Source organism: Rissa tridactyla, chromosome 10 (assembly GCF_028500815.1).
Source record: "Rissa tridactyla isolate bRisTri1 chromosome 10, bRisTri1.patW.cur.20221130, whole genome shotgun sequence".
NCBI lineage: Eukaryota > Metazoa > Chordata > Aves > Charadriiformes > Laridae > Rissa > Rissa tridactyla.
This window is the reverse complement of record NC_071475.1, coordinates 6782337-6795028: the sequence shown is the minus strand read 5'-3', so window position 1 is coordinate 6795028 and position 12692 is coordinate 6782337. Positions and strand designations below refer to the sequence as shown.

Below are 12692 nucleotides of genomic sequence, written 5' to 3'. Positions count from 1 at the left end.
CTTGCTGCACCATGAGACCCTGGAAGCCCATGGCTGCAAAGCTTGCTCTCTGTGGAAAGAATGAAAAGTAACAAGGGAAAGGATTATGCTGCTGAAAGGCATCTGGTTTTGCCGCATGAAGGCACAGCTCAACCACATGCTGCTTTTGCTGGTGTGGGGGCAACAACCCCTTCCTCTGCCAACTTTTTGGCAGCCTGCCTGTGCGTAACCTGTTGCCGGTTTTCATGTATTCATCCTACAGCAACATTTATTGCTAATAGACCCTGGGTGTGTGCTGAGGAGCTCTCGTACAGGCTATTATCTTCCTTTCTGTTGGAAGCTGAGCTTTGTTGCTCTGCTAACCAGCACAGCAGCTGAGCGAACACAACATAATGTTCATGAATTATTGCAGGCAACATCCATGTCCTCCCCAGTGGTGTGTGGCAGGGTCATCTACTCTTCGCTATTCTTGTCTACCTGGGAAATCTCTTTCAGTGTCTATTTTTGCCTAGTATTTTTGCTTTATGTCCAGTGCAGTGGTGACACATTGGTTATTCGACCATAATTCAGTATATAAAAACAGCCGTAACTAGGAACATTTGCTTTCTGCATGGCCTTGAGTGCTGAAGCAAAACTCGCCTCACCTGAATGGGTGTTTTTCCAACAAAACAGGCTCCACGTTTTTTGGCTGAGACTCGGTGAGCATTTTGCAGTCCTGGTTCACTGGAAATCGACTTCAGATGTATAATCCCACAAATGCCTGTGCTGCTGCCAGATTTCAGCAGTGGTGGGAGGAGCGTGCTCCAGAGTGCCCACTGGCAGCCCCAGAGTCATGCTGGGAACGCCGCAGGGCTCAGGTGGAGGATCCCCTCGCTGTGGTGGGAGGTCAGAGATGACACACGCTGGCTCTGGCTCACTAGTTCCCCTTGGCCCTGCAGATTTGTTCCTTGCAGTACGTTTTCTAATTCTCTGGCCATCTGGGGTTTAAAGGTCTTGAAAAAACATCTCTTAAGAACAGTTTCGCATCACTTGATAATTCTCACCATTAGTTTCTCAGACCAACATTTCATTTTTAATGTGGTAGCCGCTGTGAAAACAGAGGAAGCTACAGTCCCAGCCCTAGAAAACTGTCAGTTTAATATTTTTTTAATTTTGAAGTTCCTATAAAATTCATCTCCTACAGCCTCCTTCCAGCTGCTGCTGCCCTGGACATCCCTGGCAGGAAACTTTGTCCCCAGTATCAGAAGCAACTGGTGGGGCTCAGGCATTTTTGACCCTCACAGCGTCCCCCACCTGGGGGCATATTACTGTGTCCCCATGTCGTCCTACCCGGTGTGCCCATCTCCTGCAGTCACCCCCAGCTTTCTCCATCAGTGCCTGACAAGAAGCGGGAATAGTAGCTAACACTCTAAGCAATGCAAGCGTGTGTCTGCATTTTTTCTACCCTGATGCGGGTGATATTGATCGGTCCATTAATGTAAATGTCTTGGCTCTTGTATGTTGCTTTTCTTGCTTATTAATCAAAATAATGCAAAAAGAGGGGAAAGCAATTTTTTAGGAAAAAAATGAAAGACAATCAACAGTGATTGAATGGAGCCTGCTGGAATATGATGGGGCTGTCTGCCACCCACCAGACATGAGGATACCCACAATAACTGGGGAAAAAGTTTAAATGCTTTATTTTGACATTTTGTATACACAATGTTTGCACTTTTTGTCTCCAAGCAGTGTTTTGAGGGAAGATTTGCCTGAATCTGTTTGTTTGGTTAAAAAAAAAATGCAGCCAAATGTTTTGTTTGTATCTACTGACACATTTCAGTCAACTGCGAATGTCTTTTTTTGGACATGCAGTTTTTTGTTTTGCCTGGAAAACAAAATGGAAGGAATAACTTTAATTTGCGGGCAGCTTGAAGTTATTTCTGCTACCTCCAGTTTGGACCTGTAGCCATCGGCGGAGGCAAAACACTGAGGCATATACATAATATCTGGGATGCGAATACTCCCACCGAACCAATTCACAGGTTGGAAATTGAGCTGGTGCTTAAGTGCCTTGGTGGATTGAGGCTTTAGCAGTAATAAATAGTAATAAGGAGCAAAAATGATCAATTAAAGAACTTCTAACATATCAAAATACCAGCGTCCTGAATCAAGAAGACCAGAAGTCGTAAGGCAGATGAGAGAAGGTGTGAAATCCCCTTGTTCGGTGTTTCTCACTATGTGGTAGCCACTGCTCTGTGCTGCTTGTGTTTCCCTGTGGGTTTTTTGGTAAAGCTGAAGAGAAGGAAACTACTTGAGGCACTATTGCTGTTCCTGTTTGTTTCTATTGTACAAACAGCACGGACAATCCACATTTTTATTTTTGTTCCATGCACAGAATTTATAAAAAAATATATACTGGGATGTCTGTAAAAAATTACTCTCTTTTAAATTGATTTTAGTTACCTCAAAGCTTTGAAATACTAATTTATTTTCTGGCATGGTTGAGGGATTTTGCTATGCAGCCTGGTGTTGTGTAAGTACATAATGCGTGTAGTAAAGGTGACTAACCCCTGAGAATGTCCCCACTGATGCCAAGTCACTCGTATGCTGTCATAAACACTTTTTCTTCTTTTTTTTACCCTTGATTGGAAGAGCCCGTTTTGGGGAGGAGATCGCGTTAGGCTCATTCATTACCTGCTGTGCTGGTCTGTGCATCTGCAGTGCAGCATCTCTGCACTGAGCTTCGGACTACATCCCTGAGTGCTTTCTGATATTCCAACTTATCTGTTGCGGGTAAACAGATCTTCTCCTGTGCACATCCCAGAAAATTCTGCCCCAGAGATAAAAATTGCTCTTAAAGGCGGGTGAAATTTTGGAGGATATGGTTGTTGATAGCTGATACTAGGCTGTATATATATTACTAAGAGAAATTCCTGAAAATTTACATTTGTAGCAAAACTATCACTCCTTATAGCAGAAGAGAAAGAAACTCTCTGACAAATAATTATCTATTTTTATGAAAAAAGTTAAAATCTAATGGGAACTACAGGTGCGATCCACTAGTGAAATTTTACATTACCACTGCAAACTTTAATCTTTGCTTTTATTTTTCTTGAAAGTCTCTCTTTGTCCAAAAGCAAAATTTCAGGCCTAGGGCTACTGAAGACCATCTTTAAACTTGCCATGTGATTTTGAGCAATACATCATGAGAGCAGTGATGTTCAGATGATACATTGCACTAATACATCACAAGAGCACTATCGCTCTCATGATATATTAGTATAATACACTATCAGAACACTATCACTGATGTATTACTCAAAAACACAGTTTTTAACCCTCAAGAGTCATCCTCATCTCTAGGCTGAATACACTGAAAGCCATGGATAATGATAAGAACAAACAATCGCATATTCAGTTTCTCTAGTGTAAACTGAGAAAAAAAAATAAAGTGGAATTTGAAATATTTCATTAACTGAAACATCCTCGTGATTTCATTTTATTGACTGAGCAAATGTTTATATGGATTGAAGCTAACACAATACAGGTGTGTTTGAATTTTCTTACAAATAGCCTAAGAAAATCTTTTTTGATTTTGGATTTCATTATAGACTTGAGCCATGTTTTGAAAATGTTTCAACGAGGTGCATGAATTTCACCTGACTTTCACCTCATCAAATTGAGTCAGGTGCAAGCTATCTGAATTCTATTTGGTGCTGTTTCTGATGCAGTCTTTTTTTTTTTTTTAAGGATTTAGGCACCATCTAAAAGGATCTGGAGATACAGAAATGTGATCTGTCGTTCCACTCGTTTGCCGCCTCTCCTCAGTGAGGTGTTGTTGGGTTTTTTTCCTGAAGAATTAGTCTCAGTCATTCTGGGTTTTTTTTTCCCTCAAAAGAGAGTGAAAGAGAAAGGGGAAAAGATAAAAGTATGCTTTGCAATTTTGTAGCTGAATTTACCGCAGAAAAGCAGATAGATGAGCGTTTGTTTGATTTCCTGGTAGAATTTGAGTCTTGAGAATCTTGAATTACCCCTCCTATTTGGTATGATGAGACTGTCATAATCTCTTAGCAGGAAAAAAAATACAGTAATAGTAATAATACAACATCAAGTTGGCAGGTCATATATTTGCTTTCTTGTCCATATTTTTGTTCCTTTTCCCCATATCTCATCAGCATTTGTGACAAAAATACATTGCCCCTCACCTCCCTCCCGTATTGGGTAGCCCAAAGCTGCCTCTGCAGCTTATGGTCCTTGGCTCTGCTACCCCCTGAGCCATGGCCCTGCAGAACTGGGCTCATAATTCTCATGCCTTGCAGGTTTGGGGCCACTTGGTGCACTGGAGCCAGTGTCCCTGCAGGCGTGTGTCCCCAGCACGCACCTCATACCTCTGGGGGCTTCAGGTGGTGATATTTGGGCTACAGCCTCCTGGAAGGAAAAGCAAAACATGCAAGTCTTTCTAGTCTGGCAAAAGACATTGTATTAGCCGTGCTGAAGAGCCTGGTGCATGTCCTTTTCTGACAGCCTTCCTGCCTGCGTGGTCTCCATTGTGTACCAGCAGTTCCTCTATCCCCCGGCTTGGGCAGCACAGCACGGAGCCCGGGGATGCCCATGGGACCCCTCTGCCCACGCCTGCTACAGTCCCATTGTCGGCACCTTCTTATTCTTGTCGGTTTTGAAGTCACAACACGCAGCTCCCAGGTACATTGTCATTTCAAAGCTGTGGCTAAATACGTCTCTAACTGACAACTATGAATAATTCCTCAGAGCCCCTAAACTTCCAGGCGTTTTGCTCTGAAGCTCATATAATACAGCAGAGCTGCTTTCTCATGTTTTTCGTCTTTTATATTCTCCAAAGAGTTGAGATACAGTTATGGAACAGGTTAATGTATTTTCTTCTGAAAATAATGCTGTGGGAGCCCATGCACGGTTACTTGTACGCGTGGAGAATAGTGCTGACAATCCAAAAAAAGAAAGTCATGAGCTTGATAATCACTATTATTTTGTTTCATGTTTTCAGCATGTTCACGTCCATGTCCTTCCAAGGAGGGCTGGAGACTTCAGCAGGAATGACGATGTCTACAAGGAGGTAAGGACTGCACTCCGTTTCCTGTTCAGAGTTGATTTTGCTGTTAAAAAATCACGTTAATGATACATCCCCTGCCTGGAGTGGAGGTAGATAACGGGATCTCTGCATCCTTCTTGGTTGCAAAGAGCCTGTGATAGCATCAAGCCCTCCACTGGGATTTCCTTGTGAGCTCTGGGTCAAGCTGTGGTCACACAAGGTCCCAAGGGAGGATGCCATTGACATCTTTGGTACTTCAGTCTGTCACTGCACACAGAGCACGGTGACATCTCTACCAATAGCTGTGTTCTCTTATTTTGAGGGCATGGGGAAAAGTGTGACCACACCATTAGACGGGCACGCAGGGAGCGTGTCCTACCCTGGCTGCTAGCCTGGGGTGCCAAACACAGGTGGCTCGTTACAACTCAGTCACAAATTGCCTCCTGGCCTGCTTTTTGTTGGGCCCTGCTCAGGCTCCGGACAAATCACAGTACAGCCCCAAAGATAAAAATTAAAGAGCAACTATGCATATAGATGTAATATATGCATGTGCGCAGATTGCACGGCAGAGCTGGGGACGTAAGCTGTTCCAGTGTGACTGGATTACTGGCTTTCGTCTAAATGAACAGTTGTACAGGCATTAACAAAAAGTTTTCCCCAGCTTGACAGCTGTCACAATGAGTCAATGAAAAAAGTCTCACTATTGTTGAATTTCCGGATGGTTCTTTGTGGGTTTGGTAGGATTCTCTATCTCAAATATGACATCTCCTTCTCTTTTGGAAAATGATTAATATAAACTCGTTCAGGGCTACTGCAATACCATCTGCTTGAAGGAGAATTCATGACATATTATACTTCTGTATTTTTTCCTTTGTGATATATACATGATGACAGCTCCCCACTTGCAAAAGAGGTGATAGTGTGTTTTAAAGTTTTCTAATGATTTAACTATGCGAAAGTAGTGAGAAAAGTTTGTTATTGACCATTTACGCAAAGCGTAGAGACTGAGCGCCCCACTAACGAGGGTAATGCCTTGTAATGAGACTGCCGAGCAAGGAGATCAAATGTAACTATATGATGGCCCATCTTTTATGCTGCTGTAGTTAAAAGCAGTTTAGTGAGGCAACTGAAAGTTACCATTTTTTTCCTTTTCAAATGTATTAAGTGGTTTTAGATGCTGCACCACCCCACAAGCTCTGTTTCTATTTTTGTTGTATTTACAATGCCATTTTCTTTTTTAACACATTTATTTCTCCCTTGTTATATGTAAATACAAACAGGCAAAACTCTGTTAATGAACTAAACTATACATTTAGTGGTGTTAAATGCAAAAGGGTAACAAATTGATGAAAAGTATTTTTGTCTTGTCGTTTGCGGTTATAGTAATTGTAGGTGCTGCTTGTCGCAGACATAGGAAGCAAAAATATTTAGACACAGATTAGCGGAAGAATATATAGCCTCAGAGTCTAATCAGCTATTCTTGAATACCACAGAGCTAACATATGCTTTTGTACAGACTGTAGCTGAACAAAGATTTCATGTTTCTTAGCATGCCAGAGAAAAAACACACATTTGATGTTATAAAAAGTTTGATGCAAAGTTCTATTGCTGTCCGGATTGAAGGATGGAGGGTCTTAAGCACTATGCTATCATAAATGAATAAATCTATTTTCAAAAATACAAAAGGAACAAATTATTGAAAATGCGGGTGATTTGGGAAATCATTTGGAGCTTATGTCAGTAAGGCAAAATTCTTTTGTTTAATGCCTCTCTGCGTTGTGTCAGCAAGACACATCCGTTTGTCCAGAAGATCTTTTAAAATATATAGGAAGATATGTAGATCGTGGTGGGGAAACAGGCTGAAAAGCAACGAGAGACAGAGTACCATTAGGTGAGAAGCGGGGGCTGGAGAGACCTTTAAATCCATTGCCCATGAAATTTGTACTTAGGACAATCCGAAACCTGTTTATAAATGATGCTTCATTTCCATATATTTGAGGGATAGATGGAGTTGTAGTTTAGGCAGAAAAGACCACCGTCTAAAATCATCCCAACAGCCTTTTGCTGGTAGTATGTGACATGGAGGCTGACCAGCCTCCCTGAAACAATTTGTGCAATTGTAAAGCACACCCAGGCTAAATTTTGCATATTGTGGTGCCTGGTTTAACTACCACAGCTAAAGGCTTTACAGCTATTGGGCGTAATTTTCACAGATTGTGGATCTCAGCTTTGGTTCGACACATCTATTGCAAACCCTTATCTATCTGTAAATGCCTTTGAGCTCTCCAAACTTTGCAGTTGTCATCTGTATATGCTCAGCAGATTGCTGACAAATCCCATTGCTCTGAGAGTGTTTGACAGTGAAAGGAATGCCCAGATGTTGAGACATCAGTCCTCTTAGGAGACTTCTGGAGTTGAGACAGCTAGAAAGTACTTTCAGTCTCTTACCAAGTGCTTTATTTCTCCCATTTGGTTTGGGAGTGACCACTCATTTGATTGAAAAGAAAGAAAAAAGCATATCAAGTTGATCTGTGCCTAATGTGTTTACTGGGCTCTGGTATCTATCCTGTCTATCTGATGTAGCTTCATCTAAAGCAGCTTTTAAGTGAAAAGAGTATACTTAAAGGTAAGGTATATCTTTAGCACTTGATTTTTAATAAGGTTGCTGACCGACACTGATGTGTGCTGCTTTCTGGATATATATTTAGAACTGCAATACTGGAACATTAATTGTAGAAGGGATAAAAGAGGGGCTGACACCCGTTCCACAGCACCTTCTCTAAGGCATTTCTTGGTGGAATTTGTCACTTAATATTTTAGGTTTCTGTAGGTTTCACGTGCATATGAAAGAAGTCACTGCATGATTTTTCTAAGATACAGAGAGAATGATTAATAATGAAAAAAAAAATCCGCATTGAGTGTTTCAGATGTATTTTCTCTGCATGTTTGTGGGGCTATTTCTTGGGAGGATGTTTCCCAGGGAGTGTTAGCTATCCACCCTCTAGGCTCGCGTCAGTGAAAAGCTAAAGGTATAATTTTTCAGGTCTTGCATTTTTCTGCTCTTATTTGAAACCTAATCCCGCAAGTGTGCCCATGTCAGAGTTAAATTGGTCTTACAGGCTTTTTTAAAGGACCGGGCCCTTCATACTTTACTGTTGCTGGATTATTTTTTCTCATCTATATCTTGAGTAGTTCTCATTCATTGATTCGTTTTTTTTTCTTGGACAACAAAACTGTAGCAGCTAAATATTAGGAGGACTTTTAATCAGAATACCTCTTTATTCCTCTATGTTTTCTGTTTGGTTTGAAATAGATTAATATTTTTACATTTATTAATCAAGGAATTTAAAGGCCTTCCTACCAAGGAGTTGCCTGCTTTGAAGTAGACGATTTTGTTGCTGTTATAAGGGCGTGTTCACAGTAACTGATAAGAATTTGGTATTGATGAACGTCTTTACTGTAGAGTGGCACCCTGTGTTGTTGCAGTCAGCGCAAGTGCTGCAGAGTTGTTGGAGGTCATCGTGTCCAAGGCGTTCAAGAACATTATCTTGAAATGTCTCAGCAGTTTCATACACTCAGCCATCTGTGGGCAGTCCTCATTCAGCTTGTGTTTGAAAAGCCCATAGCACAGCCTGTCCCTGGTCTCCACTGAGTGGTTAGCCATTACTGCAATATAAATAACATTCGTCATCCTTTAGGTTGGCAGGTAATAGCCGTTCTGGGCCAGAAAGTGTGGGGCTTTCTCAGAAAGGAAGAGTGAATCAAAAGTCCGCAATACCGCTGTTATGAGTACTGACCTCAACAAGTTAATTTTGAGGCTGACAGACTTGGATGGGCGAGGGCAGCCTGGCCTCTCAGCAAACCCCAGAGCATCCCTGGTACGCAGTGATGTGTTTTGTGGTGCAGCCCCTCTTCCTCCCCAAACTCCTCTTTCACGTGGTGGTTGCAGCCTGCCGTAACGGCTGGAATTGCAGCGGTGACGCACGTCCAGGGCTGTGCATGCAGAGCAAAGAGTGTCCATCCACTTGCCAGCCTTGCTTTCATGCCCGCCTCATTTTCTCGACTGTCTCCAGTTCCTAACCCAGGCTGGGCAGCACTGAAAATCCTATAAAAGGGGAAAGTGTGAATGAGAGAAGTTAACGCCAACCCCTGTGTCTCTGCCCCCCGGCTGCCTGCCAGACCTGCGTCACAGACCTCTTGTAATGAGCCTGGGTGAAACTTCCTAATGTGAATTCTTCAGTAGTGTAGAGATTTTGTAAAATGCAGAAGCCAGCAAAAGAATTTGGTTCATGCTGTCCTCCTTCCCCTCTGGCATTCAGGCACGCAGCGAGAGAGTCACTTAGGGAAAGATATTTTAACTTAGTGATCTCATTCAGCACATTATGTTAAATCATTTCAGCAAGAGTACCTATTAGTAATCATTTCCAGTCCCAGGGAGGATGAAGGAGGCATTTTGGCATGTGACTCAAGAACCTGGTGGGCTGCTTCTTCAGGCTGGCGAAACAGGGGAACCACGGTGAATTCAGAAGTTTAGTCAAACGAGCCTGAAGTTTAATTCTCCATGAGTGGCTTTGACTGTGACATGCCTTCGCTCCGACCTGAAGACAGCTTCGTGCCTGCTGCTGGGCGCGGAGCCTGGTGGAGGGCTTGAAACATGCACAGCTGTACCGAACTGTTTGGGCTGCTTCCTACTTAAAGATCAGGTATATAATGAAAAGATAAATAAGCCCGAAGCCAGGTCCTGCTAGACAAAATGGAAAGATGCCCAACAGCTTCTGTGAGTATTGGATCGAACTATTCGTGAAAATTAATGGCATGCAGAGCTAATAGGCTGTTCCTTGGCCTCAGAATTATATTGCACCTTCTGGGAACATATTGTAGCCTGCTGGTAGATCAGTCTGCTGCATCGGAACTCCCTTGGGGCCAGACTCTGCTTTCTTTGCACCCTGCATGGGTGAACCCATGGAAAGGGAGGGAAGCTGCCCAGAATCTAAATTGGTATAGATTTTTTTAAAGAAGCTCTGTTTTCCCCAGGTACATGTCTATTTCCCTACCTTCTTCTGATGCGGCAGCAAATAAATTCTTCCCAGTAGGCTGTAGATTTTATCCTGGTCTTGCCAGTGTTGCTCTTTCTGACTGACAGAGCATCAGAGGAGGTTTCTGTTAGCCAAGGAGCGTAAGCCTTTCCCTGTTGTTTCATGAGTCTTGTGATATTATAGCGACTCCATCAGGGCGAGACAGATGAACTGTGCAGGAATATTTCCAACTGAGAGTATTGCAGTAGAAGCTAAAACTGTGCAAATAATTATGTTTTGGATTTGGTAGCTGAATGGACAAAAAGTCAGTTTGAATTGACCTGAACCAAATTTTTTTTTCCCATCAAACAAATTTCCTTTTTGAGTCAAACAGGATGATTTGTTTTCTGGACCCTGATATTTTATCTGATTATGATTTGAAACCCCGTGGAGACTGCTGGAACCCTGTGCAAGCTTCTTGCATGCACCCAGCTTCCATGAGGCAAAACTGACAAATTTGTCAGTAGGGCATAGCAGGAATACTCAGAGACATCCTGTTGTCGTGTGTATTCCCCTAGGTGGAAACTCCACTGTTTGTGGTATTTTCTGCCCTTTCCAACCCTGTGAATTTGATACCTGAAATCCCTGAGACCTTTCTGGAAGCTGCATACATTGCTGCACATATTTTAAGATAGCAGGATATCAAAACCAGATCTGATTAAGAGCCGTATTCACTGGTATCTTCCATAGGATCTAGAGAGGTGGAATCAGCTCAACTATAGGGATGAATTAGAAGTGGCTAGAAGGGTTCCCATTAAGGCAGTCATCCCTCATAATCACACCCATGCCCTTTACACCTAGACTTTGTCTGGAAGGTAATGTACATTTGGCATTTTACATATCGTCATGTAGTCTCATTGCCCTCTAGCCTGGCTGTCTCTCTGCATTCCATCACTGCTCTTGCTGCTTCTTACCCTTTCCTGCCTCAAGGTTTCTAAATCATTTTCCTCATAGGTAAAAAATATCGGCTTCAAGAAATCACTTGCATTTAGTCTATAATATAGCAGGGACGAATTATTGTGACCATTAAAAAAAATCTCTCGGCCCCTTCTGGAGGATGCTTGCTGTGTTTGGCTCATGGTGTATTTGCTCTTTTATGTCTTTGATGGTCGCTCATTGGCGAGTGACTCAGTGATAAAGAGCCTCCAACCAATGACAAGTTGCTGGTAAGGGGATTAGAGTGAACATGGTCTCTCAGGCCTGTTTACTCTGTCAGTGCTCGGACTTGCTTAGCTGCTCAGGTGCTTCTTGTGTATTCCCAGTCCCCGAGGTAAAACTGTCTCCAGACCTCTGCTTATCCTTTGATGCACAGCGTAACCTGAGTTCATGCTGGTGGGGAGAACACGCCCCATTAGAATCCTAAATACTCAGCTTTTTGGAATTGACAAGATGGAAAGTAAATAAAGCTACCAGGGAGTTGGTCTTTTCCAAAAATGAATTTTTTCTTCTTTGAACTGAAATGTTGCCATAAATTTAAAATGAAATGCTCCCTTGCGTTCTGTTTAAGGTTCAGGATATGGGAGCCGTTAGTTGGTATCCCCCAAAGCAAATCACAGTGAATCCCAATGCACTGTGCAACAGATGACTTCAGCAAGTTGTTCTGCCAATAGCCAGAATTTGGAGACTCCCTTCTCGATCCGCAGGACTGGTTCTGCTATGACCAGTAGCTCATTTTCAGTGGCCAGTCCAGCACAAACCACAACAGTGATCCAACCCCGTGACCCACGTGCAGCTATGTAAAGATGTTATGGTTTTAGCTTGTGATCCCACAAGGAGAGAGCTCTTTTTACCCTGTAATTTGGGGCAGTTCCTTTAGCTGCTGTCTTGCAAATGTGGATCACACTGTTTTGGGGGATCAGCTTTGTCCAGTGGAGGTTCAAGTACTGGGTACCTGGGAAGCGATCATCTCATAGAAGACACCATCTGAACTGGTTGTTGCTGGCAGTTTCATTTGCTCACCTGGCACTGAATCAGCAGCTTCAGTGATTCAGACACGATGCTATCTGTCACTTTCTAAATATGACTTTTGTGAATGAAGGCGGAGGTAAATTAATGGAGCCAAGTGTTCTTCCTGGTTGGGAAGTAAATAAAAGTCTGATGGGATGGGTTTGCCAGTATCTGCAAGGTCAAGTTAATTTATTTTTTGAGTCAAAGAGTGAAAAAAATATATAGATCTGAGAAATAAGCTTTCCAGATATGTGCTTGTATTCTGGTTTTGTTCGTTTTGTGGGGGAAAAAAAAGAGCATGCTTTCTTTTTCCTTTATATATTTGCCCACTGTTTTCCTTCTTTTTTTTAAATTTTTTTTTCTTCTGGGGAAATAAAAGCGTAGAAGGAAGCTGAATGGAAAGACAGTTAGAAAAAACTACCAATAATGCTAAAACGGAAGATGGAGAACTGAATGTTTGTGGTTTTCAGAAACCAAAATGACATGCTGAGAGTTCAAGTTGAAACAAAGATCACCAAACCTCTTACTTAGGCTCTCTGAAGTATGATTTTTTTTTTTATTAAACTAGTAGTGAAAATTATAAAGTCTGAAGAAAAATACTTCTTATTTAATAAATAGGTATTTATACATTTGCATATGTATATTTA

At 42.2% G+C, this 12692-nt stretch overlaps 1 protein-coding gene across 4 annotated transcripts in view; it reads left to right on the top strand.

Moving 5' to 3' along the window:
- FHIT (fragile histidine triad diadenosine triphosphatase) overlaps nucleotides 1-12692 on the top strand; it is a 607729-nt gene that overhangs the window by 513829 nt on the left and 81208 nt on the right. For all 4 annotated transcript variants that reach the window (XM_054216108.1, XM_054216110.1, XM_054216109.1 and 1 more), the window contains one exon: nucleotides 4979-5047. In XM_054216108.1, coding sequence (XP_054072083.1) covers nucleotides 4979-5047 — 69 coding nt within the window. The remainder of the gene's footprint in view (nucleotides 1-4978; nucleotides 5048-12692) is intronic.